We start from the raw sequence: 23,372 nt of genomic DNA, 5'->3' as shown, positions 1-23,372 counted from the left end.
CTTTGTGTCACAGCAATCGTTTGAAATCAAGCATCTCAAAAAAAGGGTCTATTGTTATTTATATGACACAACAGGGATGTAGAAATTAAACTTATTTTAAAATATGCCAGTATATGCCTAAGTGTCTTTGCCAAGATACTGAACCCCTAAATGGCCCCTCATAAATGTGTACTAAAAATGTTAGTCGCTTTGGACAAAAGCGTCAGCTAAATGACTTGTAATGTGATGTAATGTGTCTGTTTTTCAGGATGAGACGAAGCAGTCCGGAGGACTTTTGACACACAAGGAGCCAAAATGCATGAACACCCCAGACGTGTGCTGAGCTTTCTAACAGCATCTTGCAGATTATTATAAAGGACATGTGACCCCTGGCTGCAGTGGAGGGTCAAAGCTCCTAATCCTTCTATCTACACATTTCATCAATTTAACCAGCCAGACATTGTTTTAAACGTATCATTCCCTGTTAGTTTGATCTAGTCATGTTAGCAGAGCTGATTCTACCTAACGTTAGCCCGTGAGCGGCTCCTCCAGGGACTTACCAACTCTGTGATGCTGGAGTTCGGGCTTCATCACAGCATCCAGCAGCCTCCTCAGGCGGTAGATCTCCTGCTCTGACCAATCTAACTGCTCCATTCTGTCTTCATACACCGCCACGGTTTCCTCAAACACTGTGACGATCTCCTCAGCCGCCGCCGTTAGCCGCTCGGTTAGCATCGCTCTCAGCGTCGGGACTTGAGCCGTTTCTCCTCCTTTCTCCACCTGCAGCATAAAGTCTTCAGCGGCAGCGCTGATCCGCTCATGTACCGACACCCGCAGCAGCTGCACGTCGCACATGTTCCTCCTCTTTGCGCACTTTGAGTCTTGGAGCGAACAAGAATATACAGAGGCTGTGGCGTCATACATCCGCTTCTGTGAGGACAGCTGTATTCCAACACGCACCAGGGTGAGTCACAAGGACTGGTTAACAGCTAAACTCAAGCAGGTTATTTAGAGAAGGAGGTGGCCCTTAAGAGTGGGGACAAGGATAGGTTCAGACTCGTTTGGCAAGGAGATTGAGAGGACAAAAGAAAGTACTTGAAGAAGCTGGAAAGACCTCGTCTGTCTGGAAAGGCCTTCAGGTGATCACCATTTGCAAAACCAAGTCCCCCCACTGTGTGGAAGACCTTAAACGTGCAAACGACCTGAATGCTTTCTTTTGCAGATTCAACAGACAATGAACCAGTCCTAACCCTACCCCGCATTCCTCATCCACAGTTATCACACCTCTTCTTCCCAGCCTGGACAAAGACAATAACCCCCCCAAACACACACACACACACACACACATAAACACACACAAAATTGTCCCAGATTGCCCCCTCCCCATGTCAGACACAACCCTGTGCATAACTATGAGGGGCCGTGAGGGACATTATTCAGAATACCCTCTCACACATACTACTGAAAAGCTCTCACAAACACATATGAAATGCTCTCACACACACAACTGAAACGCTCTCACACACACTACTGAAAAACTATACTCTCTCACACACACTACTGAAATGCTCTCACACACACTACTGAAAAACTATACGCTCTCACACACACTACTGAAATGCTCTCACACACACTACTGAAATGCTCTCACACACACACTACTGAAATGCTCTCACACACACTACTGAAATGCTTTCGCACACACTACTGAAATGCTCTCGCACACACTACTGAAAAGCTCTCACACACACTACTGAAATGCTCTCACACAGACTAGTGAAAAGCTCTCACACACACTACTGAAAAGCTCTCATACACAATAGTGAAATGTGCTCATATACACAACTGAAATGCTCTTGCATAGTATTGTGGAATATAACTGTGAATGATATTCGTTCACAAGTAATAATTACAGGTTTTGTTATTTTAACTTTCTTGTACTTTACTTACAGTTCAGTGAAGCGTAATTGCAGTGTTGCCATAGTTACTTTGAAAAAGTAACTTAGTTACTTTACAAGTTACTTGATTTTAAAAGTAACTAAGTTAGATTACAAGTTACTTGATTTTAAAAGTAACTAAGTTAGATTACAAGTTACTTTATTAGTTACATTCAGCAGCTGCCGACAACACCCCCGCCGCCTCAACATAAAAATGACAACCGGTTTGGCCAACACTAACTTTATTAGACACCGCCGGAGGCCCCCCCCCCCGTGCCAACGGAGGGTTCCCCTAACGGGCGCTGTAGCTGAGGTGATCCGCGAGAAGAGCCCGACACACGTCCAGAGTCGCTGTCGCCGACCGTCGTACCCGGTCCCCTCCAACCGGTCCCCGCCTTCCGCAGCGCCGACGGACACCGCCCCGCGGCATACTATAAGGAAAGCCCCCGCACCGCGGACGAGCACCTCCCCCCATAAAAAAACGTCGAGGAGTGCCGCACACCGAGCCTCCGGCGGCGTGGTGAGGAGGGCGACGGGGCGACTGCTCCCCCAGCCGCAGGACGTGCCCAGCGGGCTAACCACAAATACCGAAATAGTAACGCAAGGTGACTTGGACAAGTAACTTTAATCTGATTACTGGTTTGGAAATAGTAACGCGTTAGATTACTCGTTACTGAAAAAAGCGGTCAGATTAGAGTAACGCGTTACTAAGTAGCGCGTTACCGGCATCACTGCGTAATTGTTTGCAGTGATAATTAAATGCTAGTGTGATAATAAATGACCATTTCAAATCATCCAAACTGATGGGCATTTATTTGAGTTCTTGTGATAATGTCACCCCGACATGCTCCGCGGCACTCACAAGCCCCCAAAGCCCATCACGAACTCTAACCCTTACATATTATTTGGTTATTCAGTATGGCCTTGTTTTGTCTGTTTTTGCCTGTTATTCATTCAATTTGATAATTTGAGTTAGTTTGTTGACAAAAATAAATATATCAGTTGAAAATATCCTACTGTGCTTTTTTATTTATTATTATTATTATTTTTAATTTCATAAATAATTTTGGGCGATGGGTGCCCTTTTTGGAGGGTTTGAACCGCTGCCCCCCAAAATGTATGTGCACGTGCCTGCTCCGCGGAGATGTTGACGGTGAAGCCTGTGGAGCTTACCAGCCTCCCCGGAGTGGCCGGCCAGCACCGCGGCGTGGTCAACTGAAATGCTTGTGGGCGCCGCTGAGCAGTGTTTCGGGTGCGGAGAGGAGGGACACACGGTGAGAGCCTGTCCGAGGCGGAGTGACCCTGCTCCGCCCGGTCCTGATAAAGCTACGAGTGCTGGGGCCCCCGCTGGTCTTCCGGCTGGTCCTCTGGCACCGGAGCGACGCGACCGGCCAGCACCGCGTGGGGGCCGGCCGGGCAGCGGGTCCCCGCAGCGGGTCCCCGTCGCTCCGGTGCCGGAGGATCAGCAGGGGACCCGCCCCAGCGCTCGTAGCCGCATCAGGACCGGGCAGAGCCGGGTCACTCCGCTTCGGACCGTGTGTCCTTCCTCACCGCAACCGAAACACTGCTACGCGGCGCTCACAAGCCCCCCCCCCCTCCTCACATAACTATCCTTGATCACCTTGTGATATTCTGAATAATGTCCCTCACGGCCCCTCATACATAACACTGACTGTGGTTCACACACACACACACTTTTTTTTTAATAATCATATTTCATGATTTTTAATAATTAGCCAACGTCAAGTCTACTACTATTGCACAACATTAGGAACTAACTGACCTCACCCAAAAACCACTGTATGAGCCAAACCTGGAACACACTGTACTGGTGACCCAGAAAGTGAGGCCCGACCAGGAGGAATCTGTCATAGATCCACACCCTCACATCGTAAATCTACTTTACTCTATTGATACATTTAGAAAATCAGGCCTCAGAGGATCGGGAAGATTCAGACTTGCATTAATGTGGTCGGATCAGGGTCAAATCTGAATGGACCAGGTTCTGGCTTAATCAAGTCGGTCGGGATCAACCCCCTTTAAATGTGACTGGGTGGTTCTCATGTTAATGTGCTGGAATGGACTGGTCTGCATTTGGTATTAACCAGATGTTTCCCCAGATGAAGCTCGTCCTGCACTCAAAGTCCGATGTCTTCATCTCGTGAGTCAACAGAACCACGACAGAGACGACACGTTTAAGAGACGTGTGTGGAGCAATAACCAGAAGAGGTCAACACTGTAACTGTGTTTATTTCACCACAATATTTCTAACAATCAGGTTTCAAGTTTTCAATTTACATTTGTCATTAATTAAAATACAAGAACTGAGCAGGAAAAACACTTCAACATCATCCAGTGATAATAAACATGCATCACATGCACTCACATGCAAACAGCCACTGAAGCAGAGTGAGCTGCCTCACACATCAACAAAGAGGAAAACAACAAAGCGCCATCCAGTGGCTGAAAATACAAATGTGCAGGGAAGATAAAACCATCATGTGAAAACTAACAGCTGGAGGTAAAAGGAACTTTCTCACTAGATATATTTATATATATATATATATATAAATATATATATATATATAGATAGGTAGATATAATTTCAACAGTCTACACAGTTCAGTAAAGATCTCTTTAAAGCAACACTATGTAACTGTTACTGAAGAACAGCGCCCCCTGCAGCCACATGTGATGACTAACTCTTTTTGACATGATCACACTCAAACATCAGACTCACTCTAATCAAGCTGCTGCTTTAAGGTAAAGAAAATATCAAAATGTTGCTTTAACAACAGATGAGAAAAAACTCTCCCTGGTCTCAAGCCCCTTTTCCACTCGTTAGACTGGTTTTTAAAACCCACCTACATAATAACAACAGCAGTAAAACAATGTCCTCATGTCAGTAAAAGCTGATTTGCAGACTCCTAATGCCAGGATAACAAAGAAAATGCTCACGGAGCTGGGACTAATCGATGTATGGAGGGACTTCCACCTAAAAGAAAAACAATTTACATTCTGTTCAGCAAGTAAAGGGGTATACTCAAGAGTTGACATTTGTTTTACTTACAACTCAGACAGACACAGACTAAAAGATTGTAGGATAGGGGTCAGATACATATCTGACCACTCAGCTGTTTATTTAACTGTGCATTTGGGTTAGGGTATATAATTAAATTCACTCCTCTATTCCTGGCTGCGTTCTCATGATGTGTCTGTCTCCCTCCCCTGCAGCTGGGGTTTTATCCATTTAATACATTTACAAATGTGTTAGACTCAAATTCACTTATTTGGGGAATCTCAACACGTCAGCTGACATTCCCAGGATAAGTGAATTTGAGTCAAACACATTTTTTCCCTTAAAATGTAATAATAGCATAATATTATGTGGGGTAATGATCAAGTGGGTTGTGTGGAACTCAGGCTAATGATTTCTGTTGTTTTTTATGACCCAGGACCAGGACCAGGACCCAGCAGCACCAGCAGCACCACCACCAGCCTTGTCAGGCCATGTGCTGAAGAGGGATTTTCTTTTAAATGGAAAAATAACATTAATTCCGGTAATTTAACTTTCTGGGAAGATGTGAGGGACCCAGACTCGTGACCTCAGATGCTTTTTTCTATTTTTAAACATTAATTCTAGAATTTCATCACTTGTGATGAAAAATCCACAGTGGGTTGACTCCCACTTCATGCCCAGAAAAGTGCACTAAAATCGGCCTGGGAAGAGGGGCTGAAACCCTGGAACTGGCAGGCAACCCCCGTATATAATTAAATTCACTCCTCTATTCCTGGCTGCGTTCTCACGATGTGTCTGTCTCCCTCCCCTGCAGCTGGGTCTTATCCATTTAATACATTTACAAATGTGTTAGACTCAAATTCACTTATTTGGGGAATCTCAACACGTCAGCTGACATTCCCAGGATAAGTGAATTTGAGTCTAACACATTTTTTCCCTTAAAATGTAATAATAGCATAATATTATGTGGGGTAATGGTCAAGTGGGTTGTGTGGAACTCAGGCTAATGATTTTTTTTTTTTTTTTATGATGCTCTTATCCATTTAATACATTTAAAAATGTGTTAGACTAAAATTGACTTACTTATTCGGCCAGTTCAGAGAAGAAAACCCACAAAATAGAACCGGAGTCCTATTCCATTATTCCTAGCTGCGGTATTCAGGCGACCGGGCCTGCTTTGAACACTCAGTTTTTTCAGAGTAAACGCTTCGGACCCCGCGGGACACTCAGCTAAGAGCATCGAGGGGGCGCCGAGAGGCAGGGGCTGGGACAGACGGTAGCTCGCCTCGCGGCGGACCGTCAGCTCGATCCCGAGGTCCAACTACAAGCTTTTTAACTGCAGCAACTTTAAGATACGCTATTGGAGCTGGAATTACCGCGGCTGCTGGCACCAGACTTGCCCTCCAATGGATCCTCGTTAAAGGATTTAAAGTGTACTCATTCCAATTACAGGGCCTCGAAAGAGTCCTGTATTGTTATTTTTCGTCACTACCTCCCCGAGTCGGGAGTGGGTAATTTGCGCGCCTGCTGCCTTCCTTGGATGTGGTAGCCGTTTCTCAGGCTCCCTCTCCGGAATCGAACCCTGATTCCCCGTTACCCGTGGTCACCATGGTAGGCACAAAAAGTACCATCGAAAGTTGATAGGGCAGACATTCGAATGAGACGTCGCCGCCACGAGGGCCAGCGATCAGCTCAAGGTTATCTAGAGTCACCAAAGCGGCCGGGGCACCCCGTGAGGAGCACCCCGCATGGGTTTTGGGTCTGATAAATGCACACGTCCCCGGAGGTCAGCGCCCGTTGGCATGTATTAGCTCTGGAATTGCCACAGTTATCCAAGTAACATGAGAGCGATCAAAGGAGCTCTGCTTCGGCTGATCGGCTCGTTGCTCCCTCACTGCGAGCTAAACACTCATCAAAAACACGACTGTTTGCGGGCCTGTCTCCTAAATGGTGGAATGAGCTCCCCATTGACATCCGGACATCAGAAAGTTTACACATCTTCCGCCGAAAACTAAAAACATACCTCTTCCGACTTAACCTTGAATAAAAAATAAAATTAAAAATTAAAAAAAACACACTAACAACTTTTGAAACTAACACTTTAGTAGCACTTAAATGGCACTTACTTATAGCACTTTGTAGTTTTGCTTTATTTTGAAGAAATTGTACTTTCTTGATTCTTGTCGTCCTTGGTATGTACCCTCGGGTTTGAATGCACTTATTGTAAGTCGCTTTGGATAAAAGCGTCAGCTAAATGAAATGTAATGTAATGTAATAACTGATTTAATGAGCCATTCGCAGTTTCACTGTACCGGCCGTGTGTACTTAAACTTGCATGGCTTAATCTTTGAGACAAGCATATGCTACTGGCAGGATCAACCAGGTAGCCCTCTATCAAGCGGAGACAACAACCACCACAGCAGTGAACAACCAACCCACTGTGATGTGTGCTGCGCATCACCGTGAGCCCCAATATGGAGCACTATTTTCGGATAGATAATCAGCTAGGCTCCGGTCTGAGGCTATCCCTGGCTGCGTTTTCATGATGTGTCTGTCTCCCTTCCCTGCAGCAACTCCAGCAGTTGTCTATTAAAAGTTGCTGAAGTCAATGTGCATTTCAGATCATTATATACATATATATGTATAAATAGATAGATAGATACATTTCACTCATCTGACACTTGGAATATTGTCACTCATCTTTTGGAGGAAGATATGAATGAAGCGGTTCAGTTGTTTTGTTTATAGTTTAGCATGTTTTTTTTAAATGTTCAATGTTTTTGTTTATTTGAATTCTTGTTCTTTGTCACCACACTGACTCCAGCAGTCATTTTTCCAGGAATAAAAACACTGTTCCAATTGTATTTGCGTCTTTATTTTAAGAAAAAACATATAAATACATTACAAAACAATGTAAATAATGTAGACATTTCTTCTTTGGCCACAAAACCTCACTTAAAGCTACACAAGCTAGCACAAGTATTAATTCTGTGTAATAAGCTCTCCCAGAGCATCTGGGACTAGCCAAGACACATCTGTAACATTTCACTAGTCCAGGACATGGCCGATGCCCTGTAGGCTTTTGGAGTCCTCATCCCTATCATTCAAGAGTTCCTTTGAAAGAATTAGAGAGCAACACTTCTTGTTTTGGAGAAATCTTCCTGGTTGCAAGGAAAAGAGTCACACGTCTCTTCTCTCCATCCATTTCAAAGGTGCAATGTTTGGGCTTTACATTTGCATTTTTACTACAGTACTTGATCAATATGCCTAGAGGCTGCTTTTTAGAGTGGCATTGACAGCTGCTCACTTGCTGACCATCACTATTTGTGACAACAGCCCTATGGAAGTCACACACCACTTCACCAACACAAAAGCTGCAATTTGCCATGATCCTTGTGCCCGTCCCTTCCGAGTGTTGGATACAAAGTCCTTTCCATTTTTGCTTCTTCACATTTCTCTGCATCCGTTTGCAGTCCATGATGTTAATAGCAGCTCGACGTTCGTTTTACCATCCATGGCTGCTTTTCAACCCATTCTTGGAGATGCTTATGTGTTGGCTGACGCCAAAGGAAATGTGCTGTGAAAAAACAGTTGTGTTAGTCATGAATACATTAATTGACAACTTTGAATTTGTAATTGTTTTTCATGAAAATGACGTAAGATGTGGAAAGAAAATACTCACAGCGAAAAGATTCTTGTCGCATGTTCCACTGCATCTTCTCCCAACGTTCATAAGCCTTTCGCCAAGAAGACTCCTCTACTATAACAGCTCCCGTTTCGGTTTAGGCCCATCCATTGTCACAGGCCACTTTTTAAGTAAGTTGTCAAATGACGGATTCGAATCCGACTTGGCAACAGTAGCAGAACGGGTGGTTCTGCCTGGATTGCTGCTTCCTGTACTCTCCCCGGAAGACTCACAGTCGTTTCCCTCGCCTGAAGGATCGGAGCTGGTTTCATCCCCTGAAGATGACGTTGTCGAAGGAACCATGCCTTTCAAAATGTGTATACCCTTTACAAGCTGTCCAGGTGTGGGGTAGCGGTAATGCTGCTCTGCTACCGCATTTGAATGGGTAAGGTAGCCCGCCACCAATGTTTTTGCAGAATCGCTCATATCCTTGGTGCTCTTCTCAAAGACTCTGCGTACCACCTTGCTGCTCACTGCCGGGACATTGAACTTTTTTTGCAACCGTGCAATGTCATTGGTGGTCCGGTGAACCCCCTTCCCTGTGCTGGAAAGGAAGAATAAATCTTTTGGATCCTCGTCGTCCCCTTCCGGCTCTCTGGAAGACTGGCCGCAACCGTCTGTAGTAGATATCAAACCACTGTTGGACAAAAGAAAGTACATTGATAGGAGAAAAATAAATTAATTATGCTACTTTCAGCTGTAATAGAATTCAGGCAGGAATTGTGGTGAACTTACTTGCTCCTGCTCCTGTGAAAGCGCAAACGAGGCCAGTTGTGTTGCTGCAGTCTTGTGCTCCTTTACCGCAATCACCCAACGTGGATGACCTGTCTCCGGTGAAAGTTCTTTGAACCTTGATAACCACTCACTCACAGTCATGTTTTCCACCACACTCGGCCGTTGCATGTGTCCTAGAACCACAACAGCCTCAAGGTAGTACAACACAATCTGGTTATCGCTCGAATCCAATGTGGCAGGATCCTCTTCAGACAGTGCATCCAAACATGCCAAGAATCTATCCTTGGCCTCCACCAAAACAGCATGACAGTCTTGTGTTGACAACTGATTTTCGTTCAGCATCCACTCATGCCTGTGAGAAAAAAAAAGGTGTGATATGAGACATATGACTTATGAAGTCAGAAGTGAAACTCAGTTAATGGCACCAGTATCAAATGTGATAACAAATCACATTGCAGCAGGCAGAGAAAAGATTACCAGGTATTGACCATTTATATGGGTACAATGAAACAAACCTTTGGTTGAGGATCTCCTTCCTTGCTTGCTTGCCCAGTATCGGCATCATCTGGCTGAGGAGCTGAGTGAAACATTTGGCCTCTTCATGGAGCTGCTTATCCGTATTTATCAGGTTGGTTGTGTCCGTGTGGAATTTCAGGAATCTTTTCAAGCTCTTGAGGTAATTTATCTGTGTTCTATTCTTCAGAGTAGCAGAGGTTTTAGTGAGGAACGTTTTGACTTTTTCTTTCTCATAAACAAACTGCAAGGAAACGTCCTCTTTGTTAGCAAAATATAGATACCGAGAGACGTTTTCAACCTGAAAATAAAAGACATCATGTTCAGTGACCTTCTAGCAATGACTGTTTTGCTTCATATAAATGCGTATAAAGGTTCTCAGAAAAAGTGTTAAACATTTATTGGTCCTTACCTCCTGTTTGTAATTTCGAATCTTTTTGTCTTTTTTCAGGTCTATGGCAAAATCTTTGAGAAGTGGGTGGCTCAGAGGATGTCTGTCGTAAAGGCCTTTCTCATACATTTCTTGCTTGCTTGCTTTTTTGAGCAAACTTTCTTGTTCGAGTGCCAACAGGGGCCTCGTCAGCCATGTCACCCCCTTCATTGTTAGAAGTCGGTCTAGTGGATGGTCCAGCTTTAGCATCTGTATTGGATAGTGTCTGAGCAGCTAAAGGCTCAGCATTGGCCTGAGAGTCGGGTATGCCACGTATAACCATGTGTCGATTTTTCAGCTCCTCAACCAGTCTGTCAATAAGAAAACAAGATATTTGAAAATATCAGTATATACAAATTCTTATCAAAAAAAAAGGAGCAAGATAACGTTCTGGAAGCCACTTACCTTTGGATTGGATCTTCATTTGACATGATTTCAGTGAGGTTTGAATAATTGAAAATTCTGCCTTCCTTAAGGATCTCGCTTGCTTCTTTCTTGGCATTTTCAACAATGGCTTGTATATCTTCCCTCGAGCCATCTTTCATGCATACCCTCGTCAAATGGACAGACAGGATATCTTGTGTTTTGGAACAAGCAGGACATAGCAAATAGTGCCTGTTTGGAGCTTTCCTTGTAAAAGAAAAGAAAAGGCATGATTAACTTTTTTTAGTTTAACTCTACAGGCTATAAATAATTCCAAACATGTATTTATAAAACAGAAAAACATTAAAAATTCCTTACCGTGGAGCCATTTGTCAAACTGAGATAGGTCAGTGAAGATGAAGCAATAACAATTGGTTTTGTTTGTATCCAGCAGTTGAGGGGAGGCTCTCCAGAGTGAATTACAGCTGGAAAGCCCAATACTTATACACAGATGAGACAGGGAATGTTGATGGGTGGAGCTACAACAAAATACTGGGTGCAAACAAAGGTGGCCTGCTTTTCATATCAAATAAAAGTGATAATTCTTAAGAGAACCCTCAAACAAAGGGTGCATGGTATTCCCTTAAAATAAACACTTTTTTTGAGAATCTTCTGAATACAAACAAACAAATGTCAAAGATCAAGGTCTCTCAGGTAGAAAGACCTTCTCTTGCATATGTCCATTCTTTCCAGGCTCAAAATTGTTTTTCTGTAAAGTTTCATCAAACACTGTGAGCCACACAGCCCCCACCCTGAGTGCTCACCCAGGGTCATTCACACACAGTCATTGCCACAACAGAAGTGTGAAGTGAGTTACACATCCTTTGTTATTGTTAATGACCCCGCCTTTCACAAAAAGCACAGCACAACACGCCCGCCGGTCCAACAACATTCCTCCAGCCAAGAAATATGAATGGAACTGAGGAATTATATCTATCAAGCTACCCCAAAGAGAAACACTTATTTATAAACTTTTCAAAATTAATTCCCCTGTTTGAGGAAACTTTACAGAAAAACTATTTTGAGCCTGGAAAGAATGGACATATGCAAGAGAAGGTTTGATTTGAATAGCAGGCCACCCTAGCAGGGTTCAATGGTGGATCGCATACACTAACCAACCAGCACCCAGTATTTTGTTGTAGCTCCACCCATCAACATTCCCTGTCCCATCTGTGTATAAGTATTGGGCTTTCCAGCTGTAATTCACTCTGGAGAACCTTTCCTCAACTGCTGGACTGGAGAATCATCCCTCAACTGCTGGATACAAACAAAACCAATTGTTATTGCTTCATCTTCACTGACCTATCTCAGTTTGACAAATGGCTCCAAGGTAAGAAATATTTAAAGTTTTCCTTAATAGCATTGATACAGTGGTGGGAGGTAGATTACTTAAGTAGATTTTTCACATATCTGTACTTTACTTGAGTATTTATTTTCCTGACGACTTTTTACTTTCACATTAGAAAATTTGTACATAAATTTCTGTACTCTCTATTTATCTATTCTCATAACTGGACGTGTCCAGTGATTTTTTTCCTAGCACTGTGCAGGTTGTTAACCAAAGAGGAAAACTATCCTATTTTTTGTGCCTAGAACTTGTTTCCTTTAGCTGACTTATCACAAGGGGTATTGTGTATCACTCCTGCTACTGATTAGAAAACGAAAACGTCCATTTATAGTGATATTTACAGAATTGTTTAGCAGTTACACTGTGGTCTATTAGTGGTCTTAGGCAGACACAAGAGACAATTGTTTATTACTATGTTCGTTCTTTGTTGTCCCTAGAAGTTCAGATGCACTAGTCTATTACTATTTGAACCTCAGGTACGATATCTGTACTTTCACTCAAGTATGGCATTCAAGTACTTTATACACCACTGATGTATTACCATGTGTAACCATTGTACAACTTTTGTTGTAATGACGTATGGATTAATGTATTTATTTTCTTTTTCCAGGAAATCAAGCAGACACTGGCTCCTCTGTCCAGTTTGTATGAAGACCCAAGAATCCCTAAGCTGTCACCTGCGCAGATCATGCATGAAGGAATCAGAAGAATCAGACAGAGAAGAGGTGGTTGAAAAGGCCAAGAGTGACGTGTTGGACCTCCTGAAGACTGGACGGGCTTTTAGCTATCAAGTTCTTAGCCGCATTGTCTCATCTTCAAATCCACTCAAAAGACTGATTGTGGAGCTGAAAAGTCATCACTTGTTTGTGACCGGAGAGCCTACACCTTTGCCCCAAGGGAATCAAAGGTTGGTCGCAGAAACTGGTGAGCCATCCGGAGAGGCAGGGTCATCTGACGTGGAATCTGCCAGCAGCGGTGAACTGTTTCAATGTAACCGGGAAACAGCTTACAAGGCCAGAACCTCATTGAAGAAAGCGAACGAAATGGGGATTCTGGAAAAGCATTCTATAGATCATCCACTGCTTCAGGGCTTTGCCGAACACCTACGGGTCAATTTGGAAAATACGAGGTACAAACAGGAGGTTGAGACTGTTTCTCGGTACCTTTATTATGCCAACCCTGTCGAACCATCCTTGAAGTTTGTCAGGGACAGAGAGAAGCTCTTAAGCTACACAAGAAAACAGTCGGAGGCAAACTACAGGGCAAAGACTTCAGTCAATTACCTAAAGTGCTTGAAAAGGTTGGTACTTTTGTTTTATTATGATGTCAACAGTTTACACTATACACATAAATACTTGTTATTGCATGTACATAACTTAACTTAAATCCATCTCCTTCCTCCTTACAGATTCTTGGATTACAACACTGCATTGACCAATCTGAGAAAGGATGACAAGGCGCTCTACAATGACTGCGTTGATTTCGTGGATTACATTGGCTCTGTGCAGAGTATGCTCTCTAAGCAAGTGAGCAAAGAGATTGTATCCAAGAGGCATGCCATGTTAATGGATAAAGATGTTCTTAGTCCTCGTGACTGCTGGGCCATTTTTGAGAAAGCTGAGGAAGGATTTTTGAACATCATGAATCAACTTGGTGACAGCTCTACCCCCCCCCTGGCGGCTTCTCAGTGCATATTTGTGCTGTACTATCTGGAGGCAATCGTCATACTGAAGCACTGCCAAAGGCCATGTGTGGTGGAGAACATGAAGGTGAGTGTTACTGTCCTCTATTGATAGATTTCCCTTGACAGTTTAGCCATTACATTTACTAATCAATGGCATATCCTCATTTTCTACAGGTCGCCGAATGGCTTGGGCGGAAACAAGAAGCGGAACATACAATCATATATGCAGCAAATTTTGCGGTTGGAATTGCCCTGTCGAAGCAGGAGGAGGAGTGGTTTGAAAAGTACTACACAAGAGTGCGACCACAACACCTTGCTGCCAAAGGGAAACGCAAGCGGGACGAACGGAATGACAAGGATGGTGATGAATTCTTCTTTGTCTCCTCAACGGGGAAGAAAATCAACAACCCAACCTCTGACCTGGACCGCCTGCATGAAAAGCACAACCTCCCCCATGTGAACAGCCAGACTGTGCGGAGAACATTTGAGACGGAAGCTAACCACTTGGATGAGCCAAAGAAGGCATTGGTGGCTGGCTACCTGGCCCATTCTGTCCACACAGCTGCAAAACACTATCGATTGAAAAATCGGCGGGCAGTTGTGGAGGGCGCTGATCTATTGGCCAAGATGGTTGAGGTGTCAAGGTGAGCATATTTTATATTTGTCAAGACAATGCCAACATAGTCAAGCACACCATTATCTATAATGAACGCACTTGTTTTTCTTCTAATCTCACTATTTTTCATTTTTATGTAGTGCCAGGCCTTCCGGAGAAGGCAACAGTCATGAGCCGTTTGGAGAAGGGCCTATTCATCCGTCTGATGAGTCTTCCAACCATGGTGACCATTGTGCTGACCTTTCATTGAAACAGCCAGTGATACATTTGCACAAGCTTCCAGGGGAAAATGAAAAGGTCAGGTTCCATGAGGCACTCAATCAACTCCTGAAAAAACACCCTGTTACACTGAGTGGGAAACAGCCACAAGTGAAAGAGCGCAGGAATGTCTCTCAAGACTGGGAGCAGAAGCTTTACACACGCTGGAGGGCGATTCAATTTGAAAAGCGTGTAAACCATACCCGTGGTGAGTACTTATTATTTAATTTTTGAGTATGTATTATTATTTATTTATATTTAACATTACTTTCAAGTAAGACTGATCGCACAAATCAAAGATTTCAATTATTGTATTCATGACTAACAAAACTTGTTATTTATTTTTGACAGAACAATTCAGTCGGCGTATGCCAGCCAAAGACCGAGTCGACGCATGGGTACGAAAGCAGGGATGGAAGGGGATGACTGCCAACATAGGCAGTGCAGTTATCGACAACTGGGCACCATCTGGATCTGTTGACCGTATCATGGACAGCAAACAGATCCAGACAATGGTGAAAACACAGCAGTGGAAAGGACTTTACATTCAGGATTTCAACGAAAGGGGCAGAGGGATCATTACGACCCGCACATTTGAGGCTGGTGAGGTTGTCTGCGACTACCATGGAACTGTTGTTAGCAGAAAGAAGGGCGAGAAAATTAACAAAATCACCAATGAAAAGGAGACTGGCTATATCTTCTTTTTCTGGAACAGCAAAGGACAGGCAATGTGCATTGATGCCCACTCAGAGACTTGTCATTGCCACCCTGGGATGCAGACGGTTGGCAGGCTGATCAATCACTCCAAAAGAAAATCCAACATAAGGCCCATGCATTTTGCTGTTGACATGGATGGAGAAGAAAAGGATATCATCCTTTTCCTCGCAAACAGGACTTTACTGGTGGATGAGGAAGTTATGTTTGACTATGGAGTCAACAAGAACTCTTTTAACAGAGAGGGTGCAAGTTGTGAATGGCTCGACGACTAGCAAATATTGTCTCTGTACTTTTAAAACACAATTACAGTAAAGTGTTTTGATGCTAATACAAATAATTTGCTGTACTCTTCATCTTCTCATAATATTTCAACTCATTTTAAGCATTCAGTATGGGGGGCCTGGCTGGCAGGGGGGCATTGTTGCAGACACCTGAGTGTTCATGTCACTTTCCTGCTTATTTATTTAATTTTCAAGAATAAAAACAGTGTTCCAACTGTATATACGTCTTTACGTCTTTATTTTAAGAAAAAAAATGTTTTCCATTATTGTACAATACAAAACAGTGTAAATAATGTCGACATTTATAATTTATTTTTTACATTTGCATACACACTGTTCGCCATGTCCTGAAGAGGGATTTTCTTTTAAATGGAAAAATAACATTAATTTCGGTAAGTTAACTTTCTGGGAAGATGTGAGTGACCCAGACTCGTGACCTCAGATGCTTTTTTCTATTTTTAAACATTAATTCTAGAATTTCATCACTTGTGATGAAAAATCCACAGTGGGTTGACTCCCACTTCATGCCCAGAAAAGTGCACTAAAATCGGCCTGGGAAGAGGGGCTGAAACCCTGGAACTGGCAGGCAACCCCCGTATATAATTAAATTCACTCCTAGGAAGTTTTAAGACTAAAAAAAGTGGTGCTCAGAGCAAAGAGACAACTGAGCAGTGATGGACAGGAATGTTTGTATTAATTAATTTATTGTTTTCTGTTTCAAACATTTTAATCAACATGGATGTTTTTAAAGTTGGGGTTTTAAACGTGAACGGTGCAAGAGATAAAAAGAAAATAACTTGTATTTATGAAACTATGAAAATGAAAAAAATTGATGTAATGTTTTTACAAGAAACGCATAGTGATTTTAATGGATGGTGTCTTACATCATGGTGTGAGACTTGCTTCATGGTGTAATCATACCTTCTTTTTGGGCCAAGGCAAAACACCCACACTCTCTTGGATCTCCTCAGATTGTATAAATAGTTCAGCTTTGCAACCGGTACATTTGGTATAGGCATAGGCGCGGAGGCATAGAAATGTTCCAGCTGAGAAATCAAAGGAATCTTAAACATCATAGCAATCAATGACACTGTGACATTAAAGCCAACTGACTACAAAATAGAATTACTTGACTAAGGAAATCCTTTGTAGTTTAAAAACTTTCTCCCAAATTGATTTTATTCGTTTGAAGGAGTTTCCATTTACTTAAATTGTACTGGATTCGGCTACAATGCTTTTTACCCCTAAAACTCCAAATGGGATCTACATTTGACTGTTTTTATTCCAGAAAAATATTTTATAAGTATTTACACAAGCGTGCGGCCAGTGCGTCAAGGCCTGGTGCAAAGCGGGAGGGAGGAGGAGAAAACAAAGGAGCGGAGGAAAGTGCAGAGCAAGGGGAGAAAATAACTGAACGAAAGACAAAAAAACAGAACGAAAAAAGCACGGACTGCGGAGAACGGGACAGCACGGCGCGGCAGTCAGCTGCCGAGCTTAGCTCCGTAAGAGAAACACAGAGCGGCGCGACTTCGACAGACTGCAGACCAGGCCCTAGATCCAAAAGCACTCGACTCAGAATCAGACAAGGACTTGGCGATGAAAATGACACAAATAAGGAGAAGACAAAACACGGAGAGGCAGCACAGAATTAACAAGAAGAGTAAATCTAAGAACAAAAAATGAAAATCAGGATAATGGCAACCGTCACCTCATTTAATGCCCAAAGGCTACGCAAGAAAAGGAAAAGACAACAAATATTGGAAATTATCAAATATGGCATATTATGTGTACAGGAAACACTGGGTAGAGGAGTGTATGAGGGAGATCGAGAAGGAGTGGATGGGAGGCCAGGCCGGCCCTAGCACATTTGGCGCTCTAGGCAAGCTTCACTCCTGGCGCCCCTCCCCCAAAAAAACCCAATATTTTTTCGAAACGATTTCCACGAAAACTTAATGTAAAATTATTTCTTTCTTTGTCGAAGTTGCTTGGACACACATACTCTAACCATAAGCCTCAATGTGCTAGCATGTTCTGACAACACCAAGGAGCCAGTACCACTTCCGTTTTTACGATTTTTGGCAAATTTTACCCTAATGTTAGATTTATTTTTTTAATGTCAAACTATTGGTTGGAGATATATGTTGCGGTGCCGAAGATTGATACCAAAGCAACTAAGTATATCTGTAGAATACAGCATGAATGCAGCAGCAGTAACGACACAGAGCCTTCAGTTCCTCATCTGGACTGCATCTTATTCAAATTAAACACAATTTCAAGTACAAGCCTTTCTCTGATTGTAACTGCATTTTAAAGTGCATAAAACATACATTCAATTATTATGGTGTCTCTTTACTTCAAGAATCTTAACAGATTCAAAAGTATCTGTGGACACTGCTGGCGAAACTGGAGACAACTTAAGCTCTTTAACCAGCTCCAGTTCAACCTCACGCAGCCTAGTAATTACCTTTAATGTCCAAACTCCCATTCTTTCTCCCTGGCATTAATTCACTCTTCATGGGCACGTGCTTCACTTTCCTGTTTCTTCTGTTCAAATGTTATGTCACCAAAGTCAGAAAGGAAAAAACTTGTACTGCCCTTTAACCTTGATCTGGCAGCTACTTCCTCTTCAGCAACAACCTCATCTCTGGAACAAATAGAAGGGGGAAACACCAACCTGTCCTAACTGGGCCTTTGAAGTGGAGTGCATTACTTCCTTGCGAACCGTTTTTGGAAGCTCTATTTAGTAATGCTCTGCAATTTTTAGCAACTGCTCCCTGGTACATTTTCCTAGCACCTCCACACTTGGAAACCGCACAAAATCCTCCATGGTAGCCATCTTTTCAAAAGAACCAACCCAGATAACCTTTTCATATATACATATATATATATATATGTATATATATATCTCTCTCATCACCTTTCCCCTGACTATCTGTCTAACCAATGCTAACTACCTTCTCTAGATCCTAGTCTTCATGCATTTCATGACAGGTGTTTTAAACACAAAACCAATGACCAGGTAAAGCCCCAGCTATGCTGTTACAGACGGACAGAACAGGGGAAAGAAAGAGAGAGAGAAAAAAGGTTAAAACAGGAGTTAGAGGAAGAGGAGAAGAATGCTGGGGATGGGGTAATTATGACAGAGGGATGCATAAGGATGAAATATGAACTAAAGGAGATAGAACAGAGAATGTGAAAAGGTGCAATAATTAGAAGTAAGGCGAGGTATGCAATAGAGGGTACAAAATGTACAGGGTATTTATTGGGATAGAGAAGACAAGGCAGGAGAAATTATTTTGAGCAAGTGGAGGGAAAAATAACTAACCTTGTAGAGATAGTGGAAAGAGTTGAAGAACTTTAGAGAGAGTTATTTAAGAAAGAAGAGGTAGATGTGGAGAGTAGCAGACAGGTGATAGACAAGATGGAGGCTAGACTGAGCGATGAGAATAAAAGGTGTGCGAAGGAGAGATAAGTAATGGAGAGCCAATGACTGGATGTGGCTATTGAATTTAACTTTTAAATATCTCGTCCCATCTGCCACATTAGTTCCAGGCCACATCCTCCTCTTTATCGGAGATACTGCCGAGACTCCCCAGCCCAGGAGTTTATCTAGTATCATACTGTCCTTGATGAAAAATGGCAGATTGATAAATTATACCACCAGCTCATCATTAACTAGCTCTCTAGCATGCACCCTCGTTTCTCCAATTTTAAACCCATCCATGAGCCTCTCATTCCCTTTCGGGTGACTCATGGTCATCTCATATTTGTTTTCCGTCCATGTGTCTACACGCCAGCAGCCCTCCACACAGCTCCCTCACACACCTCATCAGCTCCATCGCCGTTGCTTCATCCTCGCCTTCCATCTCTACCATTACAGTTAGCTCCCTCTCATTCCTCTCATTGTTTGTGCAGCTCTTGCTCTGCCTTGAACTCCGTGCCTCTCCCGCTATCACCTCCGTGGGTCACCGCGTTTCCACTCACCCGCTCCGTGCTTGCCTCCGCCATTGTCGCGAGGTACACTTCCAAACAGGCTCAGATACCCCTGCACAGTGCGTCACTGCCGTAAGGGGACACACACACACACACTAAACAAGACAATCACAACGCTAACGTCCGGTTGGATTTACACATAAGATGAAGAATAGGTAGAAGTAGATCGAGTAGAAGAAAAAAGCTGGGATGTGGTGGTAGATCTGGTGAAGGGGAGAGCCCAGTGTGCAGCCCTCTTAAATACTGGTCAGCACAGGTGTGCCATATCACTGCTGACTACTAAGATCTGACTCCGCCTACAGGAACCTGAAACACACACAAGCACAACACCACAGCAGGACAACTCCAGGGTTGTCACACAATATTATGATAAAATTGCACCTTAACGTCTCTTTTCGGAACATTTCCTCTGATTTATTTACATGTATAAATAGGTATTGTGGGTGGAGTCATTCGTTTACAGACATTAAAGTGCATCAAATTGCAAGGCAAAAATTAAATCTCAAAATATCAAACTGTCTTGGGTTGCATTTTGTTCGGACACAGATAAAAATGACTTGTGCAAAGTTTTGGGCAAATTCATTGAGATTTAGAGGTGGAACATAACATGTGAAAAATATGAAAATGAGCTGTTTTAGGTGTTTTCCTAGGTAATTAAAAAAAAACGCAAGAAATTGTTTTTGAGAACCTTTATTTTCAATAGAAAAACATTTATTTATTGAAGAACAAAATGAACAACATTGAAATTGAGTCCTAGTCCTGGTCTAGCTTGCGAGCGCAAGCTAGACCAGGTTAGTTGGCTGTTTAGACCGGTCATGCTTAACTGCCTGCAGTACATTCTGCAGGTGCTCCTCGCTCCTGGCTGCTGCCACAAAGTCTGATGTGAGTTTGACGCCACGCCCGGCACAGTCATTCACAACATTGATGGCACGTACATTCACAGCATTCTGGGTTGGCGAGGTCAGCCAAGCTGGTGGTCGGTGAGAGGGTTGGGAACTTCAGCTTGCTGAAGCCAGTGCCAAAGCAGAGCTGTGGGGCTCGCATGGGGAGGTCAGCCGGCTTGTGCTCCTAGATGGCATCTGCAAGTGCGCGCCGCTCGCCAACTGGCACCTTGGTGCTGAAGAGTGTTAGGGGCAGCATCTCGCCTGTCAGGTACCATAGGTGCCGCTCCAGTGCCGTGATCGCTGATTCTGCAATGCGCTCGTCAACAGACTTGTACGCGTACAGGTGGTGGTAGAGTGTGAGGTCATTCCATGCGGCATCTACGGGCATGTCACAGGTCAGCCACCACGTTGCGTAGATGTGCGTAATGAAGTTGGCAAACGTCGGAATCTTCCGCACCTGCTGCCACGTTGTGATGGTCCCCTGAGGAAGCAACGCAATGTGCTGCTCCATCAAGGCCTGCTTGAGAGTGTAGAGCAGCTTGGCCATCCACCGCGCCTTGTGCAGTGCTCCTGGCCGTTGGAAGGTAACTGGAGTGTGTGCTGCACCGTCTGCACCCAGATACACAAGACACAGCTGCATGAACTCGCAGTAGTCGCCTCGCTTGTAGTCGAGCACTCCTGCGGTGCACGCAATGAGTTCAGCACGCAACTTGCCCAGGAACGGTGGTTTGGCCTCGTCAGGAATGTAGCGGGACAATGGGCTGCGCTCCTTATGTGGCACCAGATCCCAGTTGTCCCGGAGCCATGTAAACAATGTAAAATCTGGCGAATGGGACGTCTCCACCTTGAGGTCGGTGAAAATGTGGCTTAGGAGCACCTCCCCTCTGTGGTGCCGGCGTCCGGACCAGAGCAGTGGTCGACCCAGTGAGAGCTGGCTGAAGATGAACTTTTTACGTAGCTGGCTGATGGTCAATCTCATCCTCTTCTTAAAACTCACTGTCAGACTCTGAATTGATAGAAACAGGATCTTCATATTCTCTAATCTCTTCCCCTTCATTGTCTTAGGTAGACTGACATGAGTGTGTTAAATTTCTAATTAGGTTCAAGAAATAGACCTCAACACTGATGAAAAACCTTGTTTCATATTCGTTTTTTCCAATCATATCTTGATTGTAATTGATGTTTCTTTGTTTAATTGCATTTTATCACAAAAAACGAAAAGCACTTTTATTCATAAATATGATTTAACAGGGGTAAATAACAAATATTAACCATATATACTGTTTATATTGCTTGTAATTGGGATAAGTTAACATCTGTTATGTATTTTTACATATATTGCTGTAGCTGTATTGATTGAAAGACCGAATAATGCGGTGGGTCCACCAGACCCGCGAACATTGGCTGAGTGACCAAAACACAAACACCACAGAAGGGTTAATACCTTACTCTCCCCTTGACACATTGCAAGACACTTTCCTTTTAACTCATTCTAGTTCTAGTCTCTTGTGTGCCTCGTGTTACATAAGGCCTCCTTTTAACTCATTATACCTATAGATATCTCTACACTCTTTAATTATAACTTGACAGAAAATAAAACACAATGCACTGCAATAACGGGAGTGAATACTTGTGGCTTCAAAATAGGTTGGAAGAACACAACAAATGTCAAGAATAGAATAAGGCCCATAGGACAGGCCAAAATGATCTCCAAAACCTTTAGTTAGCTAGCCTTAGCTAACGATGAGGTAGCATAGCTAAGTTATGCTAGCTATCGATAGCTAGCTAGTAAACTGTGTGTCGTTCCACCTCTAGATCACCACGTATCGCAAATTTTTTTTGCATTTATTGTTTTTGCATGGATGGTAACACTTTGAGCACCCAGACAGATCAATATGCTGGAACTCTGTTTTTTGATGCACCCTAACTGACATACCACCCTGAACACGCCCATTGAGGTCGTCACAGTGAGATGGCAAGAGCAGTGAAAAAAGCCAAACTTAAGTGTCTGTTTCACAAGTAAAATAAGTTTTTACGTCAATGTATTGTCAGTTTTTCGTTTGTTCGAAAAGTAGAGTTTATTATTTTCAACAATCCCCTGACATATCTTGCTGTTTGGGGGAAATTTCGATTTTTTTGTTTAACCTCGAAAGACGGACAGCATGGCAACAAACGAGAAGGAGCAGACAGACGTAAAAACAATCAGGGACAGAGCAAGAGGAGGAGATGAAAGAAGTGAAGTGAAGGACGGACAACAAGAGAACAGACAGGAAAATGCCAGTGAGAGGGCACAGGGACCAAACACTTCCACCGCTGGTCAAACGAGGCACAGAGGGAAAATAGGCAGAGAGGAGCAACGAGGGGAGAGAACAGGGGGTCTCATTTATAACCGTTGCGGGGGCTGAAACGTTCGTACGCCACTTCTCACGCAAACGTTGCGTATTTCCACGCAAACTCTGACCCATGCGTACGAACGTTTTGGAGACGGGAAAGTGGCGACACAGACGTGAGGTGGTGAACTGAAGTCAGATTATTGATCCACTTCATCATTTACATTAAAACCAACAGTTTAATTTTGCTCGCGCGACATGTCTGTTCCACTCGAACCTTTTAATTTAAACATAACTTGCAGCAAATTACGTTTAGATTCCATTTAACCGTGGAGTTACGGAGCCGAGTCATTCACAGGTTTTAATAATATCTTCAAACACTGCGTGTATCATCAAATCACTGCAGTGAACGTGACTGTGCCATCAGGCTCACAGAGCGCACTGGACATCACTTACAGGAAATGAAGAAACTTTCCAAATAATATCCCAGAGGAGGTGAGGATCCACAGATGTGAGGGAATCGGTCCGGTGCTCTAAATA

At 43.3% G+C, this 23,372-nt stretch overlaps 2 protein-coding genes across 2 annotated transcripts in view; both read left to right on the top strand.

Moving 5' to 3' along the window:
- The window catches only part of LOC128431094 (uncharacterized), an 870,493-nt gene that overhangs the window by 357,576 nt on the left and 489,545 nt on the right, over positions 1-23,372 (top strand). The gene's annotated exons all lie outside the window — the stretch shown is intronic.
- Positions 11,903-15,733, top strand: LOC128431085 (uncharacterized). The gene is made up of 6 exons (XM_053417306.1): positions 11,903-12,051; positions 12,680-13,369; positions 13,478-13,838; positions 13,928-14,397; positions 14,510-14,835; positions 14,979-15,733. Exons 1-6 carry the CDS (start codon positions 12,041-12,043, stop codon positions 15,614-15,616), a joined length of 2,496 nt encoding a protein of 831 aa, XP_053273281.1. The 5' UTR covers positions 11,903-12,040; the 3' UTR covers positions 15,617-15,733.

The sequence above is a fragment of the Pleuronectes platessa genome, chromosome 24, assembly GCF_947347685.1.
Source record: "Pleuronectes platessa chromosome 24, fPlePla1.1, whole genome shotgun sequence".
NCBI lineage: Eukaryota > Metazoa > Chordata > Actinopteri > Pleuronectiformes > Pleuronectidae > Pleuronectes > Pleuronectes platessa.
Note: the sequence above shows the minus strand (reverse complement) of the source record. Positions and strands in the feature narration are given on the sequence as shown.

What these genes read in the sequence shown, in the direction of transcription:
- LOC128431085 (XM_053417306.1), top strand. An exon ending in TACCTAAAGTGCTTGAAAAG is followed by an intron (nt 13,370 to 13,477) that starts GTTGGTACTTTT and finishes TCCTCCTTACAG; the next exon opens with ATTCTTGGATTACAACACTG. An exon ending in GCGTGTAAACCATACCCGTG is followed by an intron (nt 14,836 to 14,978) that starts GTGAGTACTTAT and finishes TATTTTTGACAG; the next exon opens with AACAATTCAGTCGGCGTATG.